Source organism: Aedes aegypti, chromosome 1 (genome assembly GCF_002204515.2).
Source record: "Aedes aegypti strain LVP_AGWG chromosome 1, AaegL5.0 Primary Assembly, whole genome shotgun sequence".
Lineage (NCBI taxonomy): Eukaryota > Metazoa > Arthropoda > Insecta > Diptera > Culicidae > Aedes > Aedes aegypti.
Genome location: NC_035107.1, coordinates 299,024,604 through 299,042,535, shown reverse-complemented (window position 1 = coordinate 299,042,535; position 17,932 = coordinate 299,024,604). Strand labels below are relative to the sequence as shown.

Here is a 17,932-nt window from a genome sequence, read left to right as displayed (position 1 = left end):
GGTGGCGCGTTTTACCCCGCAAAAAATAAAAATGCAGATAAGCAAGCATTTTATAAAAATTGATTTATTAGCTCCTGAAAAAAGAAAATGGATAGCTGTTTCTACTATTTGATAGAAAACATGTTTGTCTATGAGATAATGAATTAAAAAAAGTCTTATAATAACGTTCTTCATAGTTAAAAACGCTTCCTTCCTTAGAGGGCGCATTTTACCCCCAGTTACCCTACACGGTACTCCATCTACTTTTAAGTTTCTCTATATGAGATTCTGCTCAGAGGGTTCGAACATTCATTAAAGAGTTGCATTTTTATTTTTTGCGGGGTAAAACGCGCCACCTGATCTCGGCGTTATTCGTTCGCGCGCACGCATGCGCAATCATGCTTGCAAATATGTTGCATACATAAGGGCGTTTGGTCAGATGTTATTGTTCGATTATAGTACACATGCTTATTCGAAAAGTGTGCATTTGTAAGGTTCACATTGGCACGTAACTACAGCTTGGCATTACATATACTGGAATTTGAATTCAAACGGCTGTTTTGGTGTTATGAAATAGGAGTGGCCGTTTTTCCCCACGAGTTGATTAAAGATAAAGTCCTTCAATACGTTTTTAAGGATAAATTAAACACTTTTTTCACATGAAATACAAACTATAGGAGTGCACAAGTCGATTCTCGGTGAAAGTTTCAAAAATTTTGTTGTTTATCGGCCTGAAAGATGACCTAGAAAATAACACAAAATTACAACTAAAAAAGCGAAAAACGTTTTTTTGAGTTTTTCACGATTTTTGCCAGGAAAACACTTAAAAATATATATAGAGAGAAGCATTTTAATACATTTTCTATTATCTCGGGTGAAAAATAGCATCCAGAGAATATCCAGAGAGCGGATATATGGAGAAGGCAGGTTGAAGGCCAAAGGCGCTTGGTAACTATTTTGCGACGTGTCATGGGAAAGTGAAACATGAGCTTCTCACATCAGAATTGGTGGCCATCGGTCTACTTATGCACACATTGCGATTGTCGCCTAAGTAGATCGATGCAATGGGAACGTATTGGATTTTTACGGCGTTGTGCCAACGGTGAAATTTTCCTTAGCAACACAGTTGCTATGCGAGGTTTAATGACATGTGGAAATGCACATGCTACAATGATCTCTGATGAAAACATATTCAGTTTTTGAACGGTTCCAGGTATTCAATTTAGCATAGTGATAACTGAGACAAAAATACGTAACATTAACGACATTCCCATCAACCAAACTTCAAACAATCTTGTTAAATTTCCTGTATCTTACCTCAGCTTGCATCATTTTCCTATGTGTTTGAAGTTTCACACTAGTATCTTCTGCAGATCTTGTGAATGATCAGCAGGTGAATTCCGGCGCACATTTTCTTCGAAGAGAAGAAATTTTCTTCCATAATCCACCAGCAAGAAAATTTTCTTTTCTTCCAAGAAAAATTGGCGCCGGAATTTGCCTACAGATGGGTGAAAAGCAGAAGGATGAAATGAGAGATGAAATTTGAACATACTTGTTCGTAGTGTTACGTCAGCTTGTCTGTGTTTTTATTTACAATCTAAGAAATGAACTATGATTACTATGACCTATGATCATTCCCGTGAGATTGCCCAAAGAGGATCTGCAAAAAAAAACTGGATGTTATCGATAAGCTGGAAGAATAGAATGTTGTGGAATTGCTGGATCACAACATTGTGAAATTTTCGTTTAGATAAATCCCTTAGATAATTGATAAATGTTATTTCCACATAATACTAACCCACCCTAAGGCACACTAAATCACCTTAGTGAACCTTTTTATCTTGACAGGTGCTCAATTTCACCTGTCTTATCTTGACCGTCGCCGATCCGCCGATTTCTGCTTCCGATGCAGTCAGTCGTTGCATCGTTATCTTTCGTGTTTGCACTTTGCATCCTACGACCGGGACGGAATTGTGCCATTGGGCACTTTCCAAATGAATCTCATCAGACCAACAGTGTGACCGCAGCTGCCGCATCCATGGCAACCGAAAAGGTGAGCTGCACAAATTGTTTGAAATCGTATGTCGCCTACTTCGCTTCTTACCTATTTAGAACAAATCGGAAGCGATTCCGTTGACGGGCATCGAAGATAAGCAGCCTACAGCTCTGATTGGTCACAGCTACGATGATGCGCTGAAGGAGGCCGGCTTTGGTCGAGCACAGATATGGATGACCTTGCTATGCGGGTTCTCGGTGATGGCCTCGGCCAACGAATCCATGGGCATGGGAATCATCCTGCCAGCTAGCCAGTGCGATCTAGAGCTGGATCTGTCCCGGAAGGGAGTGATTAGCGGTGCTGTGTTCATGGGAATCATGGTATCTACGTACTATTGGGGTTACCAAACGGATGTTCGTGGCCGGAAGGCGGTTCTGAAGGTGACGCTTCTGGCGGCAGCAGCCTGCTCTTTTGTGGCCACGTTCGTGAATCAATTTGAAGTGCTAGTAGTGTTGCGATTCATAGTCGGGCTGTTTATTTCAGCTCCTGCTTCGGCGGCCATCGTGTACTTGGGAGAGTTTTGTCCTTCGACGAAGCGAGGACAAATGATTGGCTATGCCTGCGCTCTTGGAGGCATGGGATTCGGATACGTGGCAGTGTTCGGCTGGTGGATTCTGTCGTACGAATGGACGATTGAGGTTACTGAGTTCTTCACGATACGACCTTGGAGGATGCTTTTCCTGGTGAATACTTTACCCGGTTTTGTATCTGGCTTGGTATTTTGCCTGTTTCCGGAAACTCCGAAGTTTCTGCTGTCTCAGGGTAAAACGGGAGAAGCGCTGAAAGCGCTTCGTTGGCTTCACAGGCAGAACAAAGGTTACCGCGAGCGATTCGCAGTGCAGAAGCTTCAGTGTGATGTCAAACGGCCGGTAGCGATGGAGGCTGAACCGGAACAAAAGTCTAGCATTCTTAGGAATCTTTGGACGCAAATTTCGCCATTGACTAAGTTTCCACATTCCTTGTACTTGGTGGCCTGCAGCATACAAACTGCTACGGCGTACATTACGTGAGTTGTTTAATGATTTCATTATCTTTCATATAGTTACAATTAAAATCCACGATTTTAGGTACGGTGGTCTTGGAGTTTGGTTCCCTCAGATAATGAACATTGTGTTCAAATCGGAAGTGACGACTGGAGCTAAGATCTGCTCAATAATTCAAATCAATCCGCCCGTCAATGCTAGTTCATCTAACATCACCAGCCCTATAGATGTCTCAGATTGCAATGACACTTTACAGCAGGAAGTCTTCATCTACACCCTTCTTTCCGGACTTATGTGCGGCGGTTATATGCTTCTGAGTTCCATAATCCTCAGTAAACTCACGGAGAAAACGATGATCTACATCAACATGATCACCGCTGGTTGCGCAGGCATCGCACTCCAGTACATCACCCATTCCTACGTGGTGGCAGCACTGTTCTGTGTGCAGATTGTCGCCGCCGCCATGTGCATTGTTCTGGTCCGTTCGATCCAAGTAGCCGCCTTCCCGACGCAGGTCAGGGCAACCGCCATTTCTTTGACCAATCTAGCAGGCCGCGTCGGACTGATAATCTCCAACGTCGTCACCGGCCTACTGATCGTCCAACAGTGCACCTTTACACTGTACACCATAGCAACCCTACTGTTTGTGAGCGCAGGGTTGAACGCATTGCTTCCCTGACGAATGCCGCCTCCAACACTTCGCTAAACACCGTAATCTCCACCCAGCGAATGGAAAGTGAAAATGATGAACATTCGCAGCCCGATCCAGAAGAAAAGATATCAATTGGATTCACTTTCATCCGCGAACAACCGTGAAATATGAATGTTTTGACTGGTATGCGACCAGAAAGGGAGAAATCCACCCATCATCCGGCAGACAAACGAAGAAAAAACCCGAATCGCATGTTTACACGCTACATTTCAATGTTATATTTAGATTTCGTTTTTCAATCTGGTTCCGTGATTGATTGGCTTCCGATGAGGATGATTTGCTGAATCGAGAGCAGAGGCTCGCATTAATTTCCGATAAGTTACGCTCGATTTGAGCTCGTGCGAATAGGGAGAACTTTAAAATTCCGACCCGTTTCTAGGTTAGGAGGATGATCCGAACATTGATTGAATAAAACGGTAGTTGGAGTACGGGCTGCTTATTGGAAAATTGAATCGTTCAGTAACTAATCAAATTACTTACAGCTTAACCTCAATCCCGATCGAACAGGTTGCTGTCTGCTAGGGCGGGCTGGGAAAAACTTCTTCCGTTCGCCATGTGCTATAAAAGCACCCATCCGTTTAATGTAATCCCTTCCTAATAGACTCTTCCCGCACCCTTCCCTAGCAGGAAATGTGAACTCGATGATCATTATCTTCCTCTTGTTCGGACAGAGGGGAAAAAATCCATGTCGGATATGACTTTCAAGTGTCGCGCGCCAATTTGAAAGGGTGAAATTGTGACACCCCTGCGTCGAATGCATACCGAGCACTTCTGATAAGGGTTGCCAGGTTGTTTTTTTTTCTGCGTTATCGGTAGGTTTGATATCAAGTTTGATACGCTCATCAAATAAAACAGTAAAAGATTGTACATATTTATTAATTCAAGTAAATTTATTGTTTGAAACAATTTCTATTTCTGCTTGGCATTAGGTACCCACTGGAACAGATAATCACTGACGAATCATAACTTTTGACAGCAATCGCTATTTTGGGACCTGTTCAAATGGGGTTCCTTCAGGAAAACCTCCAGAGATACCTTCATAAATTCTTCTCGAAAAGTCTCCACAGACTCTTCCAGTAATCTCTAAAGAATTCATTCGGAGATCCATTCAGGGATTTGATCAAAAATCCTCCAAGATAATCTCTACTACAATCCTTTCAGTGATTTCTCTAAGAAGAACTTTTGTTCGCCATTAGACATTTTGGACCGTTTCTGGTAGGGCTCTGGGAATACATGCAGTAAGTTCTCCAGCAGTTCCTTCAAGGATTATTCCAGGAATGTTAACAGGGATATTCCCACTCTTTTCATGGATTTCGCAAGAAGATCCTGCAGAAATGTCTCCAGCGATTCTTTCATAGATGCCTTCAGTCAAATCTTTTCTACGATTTTTCCATGAATTCCTTCAAGGATTCCTCTATTATCTGATTTTGGAATTTTCAGAGGAATACTCTGGAATTTTAACGGAGATTTCTCTAGAGGTTTTTCAAACAATTTCGCTTAGTATTCCTTCAGAGATTCCTCTATAAAGATTTTAGAAACTTCTGCAAGGATTCCTCTAGGAAAATCTATTCAAAATCTATTCAAAAACAAGGGCAATCTTTTCAAGAATTACTCAAGACATTTCCCTAGTGATTTCTCCTGAGAATTCCTTCACGGATGCATACAAAGATATCCCCAAATAGTCGTCTCAAGATTCTTCTAGGAATAGGGTCCTGAAATGTTAAATGAAATCTTGTTTTTATTTAATAACACGACAAAGCATGTTACTGCAACTACATAAGCAATTTTTCCCGTTCAAATAACGGCTATATCATGTTGAAACTTTAATTTAAAAATTGGGTCCATAAATGAACCTTGACACTTTTGATCATGTTTGACGTTCGATTAGTCGACAAAAACACCACAGGGCTTTCAGTTTCAACACTGGGGTTGTTCCTATCTGACATTTCGGAAGGGACACGGTAAACAAAATACACCCAAAATTTGAATTTATGCCAAGGGGTGTGACAAAATCTAAAACAAACGAAAAACATTAAAAAATTGAGTAAATATGTGTTTTGGCCTAAACTTAAGCGTTTGGCACTAAAATTGAGACATGGCTTTAGGACCCTATTGCCGGAGATTTTTTTTTCAGGGTTCTTCATCGACTCACTCCAGGGTTTTCACCAGGAATTCCTCCAGGTGTTCTACAACTCACGAATTCCTCAAGCAGTGGCGCGGGAAGTGGGTAGGACAGTCCTACGCACAAAAACAACTGGGTAGGACAGTCAAAGGATTGTCCTACCCACGATTCCACAAAAAAAATAAGATTAGCAGAAAGCTTGAAAAACAATTTTAATTATTTTAATCTGTTCAATATAAATACAATCAAGATCGACGTTGTACTTATTCTCATGGAGGATGGAAGACACGTCAAGGTTTTTCTTGATTATCATGCCTAGTAAAGCGAGACATAGCCCTTAAAAGTACTAGCTCGTGAGAACGATTGAGAAAATCTATAATGAATATCCTAAGAAACGTTGAAATAAACTAAAGGTACTAATATATACACGATATTCATATTTTTAATATGAATGATAACTGAGGCTGATCCAATGAATGATCCTGGTAGTAGGTTTCTTTTTAGATACTTGGTGTTTATATCAGTGCAAGTCTCTAAAAAGTCTCTATTTTAATGGAAAGTCTCTGAAATATCTATTCTAACCAAAATTGACTCTAAAGTCTATGTTTTTCCTTATTCTGTTTGTATTGAATCCTGATGCTAAATTGTAAAGGCTCCAAAGAAAGCATCAGAGACTGTAACGGGTTCAACAGACTCTTTAAGAATTTCGTCTCAGATTACCCGAGGCAAACCTTCAGGAATTATCATGGTGATTTTACTTTCAGGACCTCCTACATGATCTCTCCAGAAATTCTTTTTTTAAGATTTCTCTGTTATTTCTCCCAGAAATTCTTCCAGCGATTTTTTCAAAAAATGCTTAGAACTATTTCTTAAGAATTTGCTCCAGAAAATCCTTGAGAACTCCAAAGCTACCACCTCTATTAATTTCCTTAGGTATTACAAAACTGTCCTAGAATTTCCTCCAGATTTTTTTTGTCACTAATACAGTTGTTAATCTAGGTGATCTACTATAGATTTCTACTGAATTACTTCCGAGGAAATCCACAAAGGTTTATTGCAGAGTATCTGGAAAAATAACTTAAGTTTTTTTTTTTTTTCAAAAAATCCTGGAAGAACTCCTCTGCCTGTTTATGTTAATCCCTTCAAGAATTTATCCACGTTTCTTCCTAAAAATTCAAAATTCTTTGAGGAGTTCTTTGAACAAATCTATTTTTTACTCGAAATTTTTCCAGAATTTCATCCAAGTATTACTTCTACAGTTTAACAAAACATTTCTTAAAAACTGTCTCCAAAAAAAATCATGCCATCTTCAAAAGTTTATTTGAGTTTTCACATTAGTTTATACCACAGCATTTTTAACAATAATTTCTTCCATCATTCCTAGACAAAATTGTATATAGATTCATTCAAATGTGTTTTTGAGAAATATCTTCAGACAATCCTGCGGAATTTTTTCCCAAGATTCGATTATTTTTTTTCGATTATCTTACCCTTCTTCTTTTCTGGCATTACGTCCCCACTGGGACAGAGCCTGCTTCTCAGCTTAGTGTTCTTATGAGCACTGCCACAGTTATTAACTGAGAGCTTACTATGCCAATGACCATTTTTGCATGCGTATATCGTGTGGCAGGTACGAGAAGATACTCTATGCCCTGGGAAGTCAAGAAAATTTCCAACCCGAAAAGATCCTCGACCGGTGGGATTCGAACCAACGACCCTCAGCTTGGTCTTGCTGAATAGCTGCGCGTTTACCGCTACGGCTATCTGGGCCCCTATCTTACCATATTATCTAAAAAATCTTTTAAACCTTCCTCAAGAGTCCAGGGATTATTTCAGAGATCCTTGTGCATGATGGTCATTTTAAAACGCACACAAGTTTTGTTAGAGATTACACTAGGATTTTACTAAGATATACCTCACGGATTTATTGTGCAGAAACATTTCCCTGGCATTTCTCTGGAAACACTAATGGGAAAATTCTTTAGAAATTTTGAAAATCTTGAAGAATTACTTGAGAAATTTCTGCAGAAATTTTAGAAGGAATCTATAGAACAATTCCTGAAGTTGTCTTTATTAATCCCTTGTTGAAATTTTATATAAATTCTGAAAGACAATTTTAAATGATCTCCCTAGAAAGTCATGGAGAAGTTATTAATTGAATGTTGGTTGATGCCCCAAGAAAATCGATGAATGGATTGCAGGATAAAATCTTGGAGAAGTTGGGACTTTCTTCGACAATTTCTTAAAGCAGTTTGGAAAGAATTCGGATGATTTCTGAAACAATCTTTGGAGAAATTCCATTTTTGTGGTTCTTCTTGAGAATATTCTAAACAAAACCCAGGTGGAATTCTTGAGATATTCTAAACATAATCTAATTCTTGATAAGATTGTTAAATTTGAGAAATAATGTACAAATTGATTGAAGAGAAACCCAGTTCTTGAGCGAATTGGTGCGTCTGAGAGATGACGTTTGATTCGAGTGAATCAGATTGAAGAGAAATCCAATTCTTGAGCGGATTGTTGAATATGAGAGATGACGTTCGATCCGGATGAATTCGATTGAAGAGAAATCCAATTCTTGATCGAATAGGTGCAACTGATAGATATCGTTTGGTCCTAGTGGATCAGATCGAAGGAAATCCAATTCTTGAGCGGTTTGTTGAATATGAGAGATGACGTTCGATCCGGATGGATCAGATTGAAAAGAAATCCAATTCTTGAGCGGATTGTTGAATATGAGAGATGAGAGATTTCTCGAGGTGAACCAGCCACGGGCTGAAAGCCTCGTTAATAAAGACAATAATAATAATAATAATAATAATAATAATAATAATAATAATAATATGAGAGATGACGTTCGACCCAGATAGATCAGATTGAAGGGAAATCTAATTTTTGAGCGGTTTGGTGCGTCTGAAGAGATTACGTTTGATCCGAGTGGATCCGATTGAAGAAAATCTAATTCTTGATAAGATTGTTAAATATGAGAAATGATTTTCGAATTGATTGAAGAAAAATCCAATTCTTGAGCGAATTGGTGCGTCTGAGAGATGACGTTTGATTCGACTGGATCAGATTGAAGAGATATCCAATTCTTGAGCGAATTGTTGAATATGAGAGATGACGTTCGATCCTGATGGATCAGATTGAAGGAAATCTTATTCAGCGTTTGTGAGATGACGCTTGATTTGAGTGGATAGGATATAAGAGAATCAAATTGTTGAGCGGATTGGTACGTTTGAGAAATTAAGTTTGTTCTGGATAGATCAGATCTAAGGAAATTTATTTCTTAATCGGAACGGTGCGTCTAAGAGACGATGTTTGATCCTTGTTGATCGGATTGAATGAAAAGCATTCGTGAGTGGTTTGATACATCTGAGAGATGACCTTGGATCTGGGTGGATAAGATTGAATGAAATTCAATTCTTGGGCGGATTGGTGCGTCTAATAGATGACGTCTGATCAGGGTGGATCAGAACGAAGGAAATTTATATCTTGAGCAGATTGGTCGTTTCGAACCAGTTGTTCATTGAATTAGAATAATGTGTGTAAAGGAATGCATATTTATAAGAAAATGTATTATATTCAACCGAGTTTTAAGGAAATGTTATTCATATATTTTTTTTTATCTATGGTTCGGGAATATATATCTGGGTATTTTTTTTATTGAAATAATAATCGTATGTATTTTCTATGCTGTTTGTGTATTTGAAACAAATGTTTGTGTATGCTTCTATATTTTAAATATTTTTGTTTATTTTTTCTAGGTTTTGTTTTCCGTAAATATTATTTATTTTTATTTTCAGGTAGAAGTCACATCACTATATAAACTAACGTTCTAGAGTATATATTAGCGATCTCTTTCTTTTTCATAATTAATTATAAAGATATGAAATCAGAGTAGGGGAGAAGAAGGATGTAGGAAGAATAAATAAATATAAAAAATAAATAAAATCAGTTTTAATGAATCTAGGTGAAAATTTATTAGAGTGTAAGTTTGATGAGAAGGATTCTGCAAAAGACGATCCAGCACATTTGCACCGGTTGAGCTTCCATAAACGCGTGGGTAGAAGTCAGAAAAAGAGGGACGGAACGATAGTTGTGAATGAACGAGGAGACAAAAGATGCGCTGGTGAACGGGTAGGCAACACAATTGGGTCAGTTTTGAGAAGGAAGTTGTTGAGGGAAGACTTGTGACTTGTGAAAGTGAAAGTGAGTGTGAAAAAAAGGAATAAAAGTAGTGCTTTTGTTTGTTTAAAGAGTTATTTGCTTGTTTTATTTATTATGTGGAATCCTACAGGTAACAATGTTATACTAGTTGAGAACAGTTTGGCCAACTTTTTTAGCGTTTTTGTAGTTTTTTTTCAGTGCTTTTGCAAAATTTTAATATGGATTATATTGAAATTTTTAGTCAAAAACTTCAAATCGACATTTCTCGAGATTCCTCCTAGGGATTTTTTAAAAATTGGCCCAGAGGTGCAGAATGACCTCAGGAATTGAGCCCTGTGCTCAGATTTGATGGACAATTTTTTTTGCATAATAACGGTTTGTCGGGGCACCGTGGAGAGCTTACTATGCCAATGACCATTTTTGCATGCGTATATCGTGTGGCAGGTACGAAGATACTCTATGCCCTGGGAAGTCGAAAAAATTTCCAACCCGAAAAGATTCTCGACCGGTGGTATTCGAACCCACGACCCTCAGCTTGGTCTTGCTGAATAGCTGCGCGTTTACCGCTACGGCTATTTGGGCCCCCTTTTTTTGATATTGTAGCCATTTTTCATTTGTATATGATGCACCAGGCCGATAATACCCAAGTAACACCGAAAACATCTTTCTAAGAGCAGATAGAAAATGATGTTATATAACAGCTCTATTGGTGGAATTTATAACTACTTGAGTAATATTGAAGCTATTGAACAGTTCACAGAAAACATAACAGAAACCCATTTATTAGAAGAATGACGAATTGTCTAGGTAATATTATAGCTCCATGTACATCTAAATAACTTCATAAAGACTTAATTCTCACTTGATGACATTGATCATCAAATCAAATGGATTTCACACAAATGTCAACATCGACATAGATTGCCAGCAGCAAATTGTTCACTTTGACTCAAACAACTTCTAATCGCTCCTATTTAGCAGTGTTTACTTCCATAATTGTGAAGTTCTGTCACACAATAGCAATGATTGTGCTCCATTTTGAAGCAAGTCTGCTGGTGTTTTAGCGGTATGTTCTGCGGGAGCTGAAAACTATTGTCAATGCAGACAATAGTAAGAACGAACACAAACTTCGCTCAACTATTCCGACAGACCAAAACGTCGCTGGTCGCTGGCGAACTTTTCATGTTAGTGCTCGAGCGAAACAGGCTATTTCAATGCGTCGCTGGAGCACTAAACTGCAAAGCGCTCAACAGTCCAGCGACGCGACTGTTGAGCGACGTTGCAGCGATTACTCGGATGCACAATATATGGAGTTCTACATTGGTGGCTGTGGCTCAACGACCAGCATGTTCAAGTGGCCTCGGCATTCAATCGATAGGCGTGTTGCTTTTGCCGTTACTTCAGACTGTTTCGTTCGAATTCCACAATTGAACTTCTATAAATTCGTTCTGTTGCCGTATCAAGACGTCCTATTTCCTTTGCAGCAGTTCGTCACACTCCCGTTAAACTTAATTGAACGCCTTTTTTTCTGAATGCCGCGAAAATTATCACCGGAATGTTTACAAACAAACAATATTTTGACGTTTGGATTGATTTTGATTTTCTAGAAAAGAAGCTATAATTCAGTTATTTTAGTGTTATAATGACTATGGAAATACACAATAATAACTCATTTGAGAGTATGTTGTAAATATGCTTTTATAATGTATTACTGAAGTAAATTGTAAGTATATTTGCAAACATGTTATAAGGCTGTCGTCAAAACATAAATTAAACGTAATAATAACACATTTCTTCATCATAGCACGATTGGTTAAGAAAAGAATGCATTTTAAAGTACCGATCAAAAATATGAATCTGTGAAAGCGAGTAAGCAATACCCTAAACTTTGAGACCAAAGATCTGAATTTACTTTGCTTAGTTGATTCAAATATGGAAATTTCCAAATTAAAAAAGTATTAGGTGAAATTAATGTGACCAGTAGAATTTTAATTTATTATCATAAATTTAATCAGTATCCATATCATTTCTGAATTTCAATACAAGTATGTGTTGAAAATATTAACTGTCTAAATATTTTTCAACGGCACAGTAAGCTCTGTGCCATATTGGTTTGTTTTGTCTATCAAAACAAATGTTTTAAAAAAACTGCAATTTTGATGATTTCGTATTTCATTTTCCTTTAACATTGATGGCGCACGAATTATTGGAGAGTTAAATGAAAAGTTGCGCCATGTATCTTGAACCGCATTGAAAACATGACTCTCATTGTTGAATTTTATATTCAATCAAACCGATTTTGTAATTTGACTTAGAATTGGCGATCATTGGCTTCATCATTAGTGGAATTTTTTTCGAGTTGAAGAGGCCATATGTATTCCGAAGATTTTTTTTCTTTTAGTTGTTTTTAATTTACTATACATTACATGCAGCTGGATTTACCCATGAGTTGTTTGTAATACAAATGTTTTCCGCAAGTTCGATAGCTTGCAAATAGCTTAATTTCAACTTTTGCATCTTGCTGTAATATAAATGTTTTTACCAAGTTATATCACTTGCATGCAGCTTGATTTCAACATATGTAAGTGATTGTAATATGCATGTCTTTTGCAAGAATTAATTGTAGATCAAACACCCAATTATAACTAACTGGAATGTAAATGCAAACGTTACTTCTATGATGTTTGAAATACGTCTATAAATCGACTTATGAACACATTTACTACATCTTTAAATTCATTGCGAGACATCTATAAGATGTTATATAAGCCGCCATTTTTTGCGCTTTTTCAGCTGTACAAGTGTATGTTATTGAGCCAATAATGCTAGAAAAATACAACCGAAGATGTATGAATCGTGAATTTTAAACTTTTATACAGCTAGCTGTGTTAGTTGGGTACTATATGGCTAACACTATAAACTAAATTTACAACCGAACTTTCTTCAGGCAATTTTCTATTTCTTGATAAATTCGACACTTCCAAAAAACATCACTAATTGTTCATCTTGAAACTTTTTAGACTCTGGGTGTTTTATAATCAATTGATATTACGCTTTGACCTCTTTTTACGACGACTTTTTTATGACTAAAATTCTGATTAACGATCCTTTTAATAAATGATCGATATCCGTAAAAATAATCAAAATAGAGGGCCGTGATGTTCATCAAAATTGTTCAGTAGATGAAGGGCTAACATGCGGTGGTCATTGAGATGCGGAATTATGCCACCAGATGGCGCTAACGGGCACCGAAATTTTGTTTTTCTTATATCTCAGAATCCTGACTATTTAGGGGTCGTCCATAAATGACGTAGCATTTTAGGGGGGAGGGGGGTCTTTTCGAATTTGTGACGATGTGTGACGAGGGGGAGGGAGGGGTCCCAACTTGTGGACGTAGCATTTTGAATAATTTCGTTGAAAAGAGTAGAAAAATTTAACAAACAGTTTTTATCAAACTTTTTTTGTCTGAATTTTTAAACATAAGTTAAAAATGATGATTTAGCTCCAAAACATCAATATTATAAACTTCAATTTTTTTTAAGAAATTTGTAGTTTTCCTAACAATCAAACAGATTTTATGAAACTTCAAATAGTTTTGTGAACTTTAAATTGTATTTGTGTGTTAACTATTTTATTTATAAAGAAACAAAATAAAAGTTTAATAAGTTAAGAAAAATCAATGCTTTATTGACTTGGAAAATATTGTTTACTTTATTTATTAACAAGACATAGAATAAACTGTTTTACTTTCACTCACATTTTTTGTTGGATCTTTAATTCTTCAAAAGAGAATAATATGCTCTTTTAGATAAATATTAACGTTAATATAGTAAAACAAAACATTTGAGTGCGTTCAATGGTACACGAGATTTCCACTCAGTCAACTGTACAATTCGTTTTAATATATCAGTGATCTTGATGGAACAGCCTGGATAATAATTATCTGGATAATCTTCTCAGGACTACTAGAATCCTCATTTACCATTATTTTCAGGATTTTCGTATATTTTATTTTCTTCTAGGTTGTTCATTACAAATTTGTTCCAGTATTTCTTTACAAGTTCTCCCAATGAAGATGGTGTACTTGAACTTGTTAGTCTTCAATTTGTGTGAGAATATTTCAGTATTAAAGACGGAGATGAAGTATAGTTGAAATACTAATAAAGATAATTTTATAAGAATCGCTAATTTCAAACATTACAATTATTATTTTTCTTTATCTAGCCACTGTTTGGTGAATGGATTAAATTAAAAAACAGTCCTCTAATTCGTCATCAAACGTCAACATCCCACCGCAAAATCGCTAGTGTTTGGAGGGGATTTTAACCTCCAAATTGCTAAATTACCTCCAAATCATCACCTCCAAGTTAGTTATAATACCCTCCGTTATATGAAATATGATGGCGCGTCGATCGTCGCAAGTTTATCGTTTAACAGTCAACAAAATTTCTCTCTAATATATTTTCAAATATTTTGATCCCTTACTCATTGATGATAGATTTATCAATTTGAACTTTTTAATGAATGTTCGAATCCTCTGAGCAGAATCTCAAATAGAGAAACTTAAAAGTAGATGGAGTACCGATCCACTCAGTGGATACGAGTAACTGACACTGAAGAAGACTGCAAGCGGTAGTGGAAATACGCGTATCTGTCAAAGATAAGCATTTAGGAGCGGAATTAAAAGGTACACGGTACTCCATCTACTTTTAAGTTTCCCCAATTTGAACTTGTTTTAGGTTTTACAATAGCAAAATTGTAATTTGTAGTATATCAAATTCTTCCTAAATTTAACCAAATTAAATTTAAACTGCGAACCAAAATTATGTAACTTATAAGCGGTTTCTTCACCACCGCTTAGGTCTTAAACCTGGTTTAATCGTATGGGTAAACGTGGTTTACGGCTTAAGCGAAGGTGAAGAAATCGGCCCTTAAACATAAAATAAGTTAGTTTAAACTGTTTTCGAAATTATTTTTGAGCTCAACGCTACATCAAACTATTATTGGATAGATTATCCTGACGTTTCAGTCAGTTATTAAAATCAAACTTTTAATTTCTGGATTTTAAAGTTTCGTTTTAGCCCAATCGCTGAGGAAAACAAATAAAAAAATTAAGGGGGGGGGGGGTGCTTAATATGCTACGTATTCTCTTAGAGGGGTATCAGCTTTTGTGACGAAATGCTACGAGGGGGGAGGGGGGTGTAAAAAATCAGTGAAAAAATGCTACGTCATTTGTGGACGGCCCCTATTAGAGAAATGACGTCTTCGGTAAAGTTGTTCAGAAGATCAAGGACTATCATTGTTCGAGTCATTAAATTCTAGATTTTGCCACCAGGTGGTGGTAATGAGCATGAATATTTTGTTTAGCGAATATAGCAGCAGCCTGACATGGATGGATGGATCCTGACTACTTTTAAAGATGGCGTCATTCGTAGAGCTGTTTAGTTGATTAAAAACTGTGTTCTTCCTAATGCATCAATAAAAAGTTATATGGGCATCATGTCAATAATCAAACATAAAATTATTTATCTTGTTCGTAATGCCGGGAAAGGAGCCTGCTTCTCGGATTAGTGTCCTTATGAGAACTTTTACGGTAATTTACTGAGAGCTTCCTTTGCTTGTGTATATCGTGTGGCAGGTACAAAGGTACTCTATGCTCTGGTAAGTTGGCAACATTTCCAAACCAAAAAGATTCTCGGATTCGAACCCATGCCACCCAGCCTGGTCTAGCTGAAAAGCTGCGCGTTTATCGCTACTGCTATATGGGCCTCCCAAACTTAAAATTGTCAAAAAAGCAAAACGACGTTTAATCGCTGACGAATCATAGCTTTTGAAAGCAATCGCAGTTTTGGGACCAGTTCAAATGGGGCTTCAAGTGTTGCTTCAGGAAAACCTGTTGAGATACCTTCATAAATTCTTTTCAAAAAATCTCCACAGACTCTTCCAGTATTTTCTAAAGAATTCATTCGGAGATCCATTCAGGGATTTGATCAAAACATCCTCCAAGATAATCTCTACTACAATCAGTGATTTCTCTAAGAAGAACTTTTGTTCGCCATGAGACATTTTGGGCCGTTTCTGGTAGGGCTCTAGGAATACATTCAGTAAGTTCTCCAGGAGTTCCTCCAAGGATTATTCCAGGAATGTTAACAGGGATATTCCCACTCTTTTCATGGATTTCGCAAGAAGATCCTGCAGAAATGTCTCCAGCGATTCCTTCATAGATGCCTTCAGTCAAATCTTTTCTACGATTTTTCCATGAATTCCTTCAAGGATTCCTCTAGGATCTGATTTTGGAATTTTCAGAGGAATACTCTGGAATTTTAACGGAGATTTCTCTAGAGGTTTTTCAAACAATTTCGCTTAGTATTCCTTCAGAGATTCCTCTATAAAGATTTTAGAAACTTCTGCAAGGATTCCTCTAGGAAAATCTATTCAAAATCTATTCAAAAACAAGGGCAATCTTTTCAAGAATTACTCAAGACATTTCCCTAGTGATTTCTCCTGAGAATTCCTTCACGGATGCATACAAAGATATCCCCAAATAGTCGTCTCAAGATTCTTCTAGGAATAGGGTCCTGAAATGTTAAATGAAATCTTGTTTTTATTTAATAACACGACAAAGCATGTTACTGCAACTACATAAGCAATTTTTCCCGTTCAAATAACGGCTATATCATGTTGAAACTTTAATTTAAAAATTGGGTCCATAAATGAACCTTGACACTTTTGATCATGTTTGACGTTCGATTAGTCGACAAAAACACCACAGGGCTTTCAGTTTAAACACTGGGGTTGTTCCTATCTGACATTTCGGAAGGGACACGGTAAACAAAATACACCCAAAATTTGAATTTATGCCAAGGGGTGTGACAAAATCTAAAACAAACGAAAAACATTAAAAAATTGAGTAAATATGTGTTTTGGCCTAAACTTAAGCGTTTGGCACTAAAATTGAGACATGGCTTTAGGACCCTATTGCCGGAGATTTTTTTTTCAGGGTTCTTCATCGACTCACTCCAGGGTTTTCACCAGGAATTCCTCCAGGTGTTCTACAACTCACGAATTCCTCAAGCAGTGGCGCGGGAAGTGGGTAGGACAGTCCTACGCACAAAAACAACTGGGTAGGACAGTCAAAGGATTGTCCTACCCACGATTCCACCAAAAAAAAAAAAAGATTAGCAGAAAGCTTGAAAAACAATTTTAATTATTTTAATCTGTTCAATATAAATACAATCTCGATCGACGTTGTACTTATTCTCATGGAGGATGGAAGACACGTCAAGGTTTTTCTTGATTCTCATGCCTAGTAAAGCGAGACATAGCCCTTAAAAGTACTAGCTCGTGAGAACGATTGAGAAAACCTATAATAAAAATCCTGAGAAACTATGAAATACACTAATGGTACTAATATATAAACGATATTCATATTTTTAATATGAATGATAACAGAGGTAGATCCAATGAATGATCCTGGTAGTAGGTTTCTTTTTAGATACTTGGTGTTTATCTCAATGCAAGTCTCTAAAAAGTCTCTATTTTAATGGAAAGTCTCTGAAATATCTATTCTAACCAAAATTGACTCTAAAGTCTATTTTTTTCCTTATTCTGTGTGTATTGAATCCTGATGCTAAATTGTAAAGGCTCCAAAGAAAGCATCAGACCTCCTACATGATTTCTCCAGAAATTCTTTTTTTAAGATTTCTCTGTTATTTCTCCCAGAAATTCTTCCAGTGATTTCAATTTTTCAAAAAATGCATAGAATTATTTCTTAAGAATTTGCTCCAGGAAGTCCTTGAGAACTCCAAAGCTACCATCTCTATTAATATCCTTAGGTATTACAAAACTGTCCTAGAATTTCCTCCAGATTTTGTTGTCACTAATACAGTTGTTAATCTAGGAGATCTTCT

General features: G+C 37.0%; 1 protein-coding gene across 1 annotated transcript; it reads left to right on the top strand.

Annotated features, from left to right (window-relative positions):
* The first annotated feature begins 1,869 nt into the window (after positions 1–1,869).
* On the top strand, positions 1,870–4,182 carry LOC5579490 (synaptic vesicle glycoprotein 2B). Its single transcript, XM_001647738.2, has 3 exons — positions 1,870–2,032; positions 2,092–3,041; positions 3,103–4,182. The coding sequence occupies exons 1-3, from the start codon at positions 1,886–1,888 to the stop codon at positions 3,695–3,697; spliced, it is 1,692 nt and encodes a 563-aa protein (XP_001647788.2). The 5' UTR covers positions 1,870–1,885; the 3' UTR covers positions 3,698–4,182.
* Positions 4,183–17,932: the final 13,750 nt, after the last annotated feature.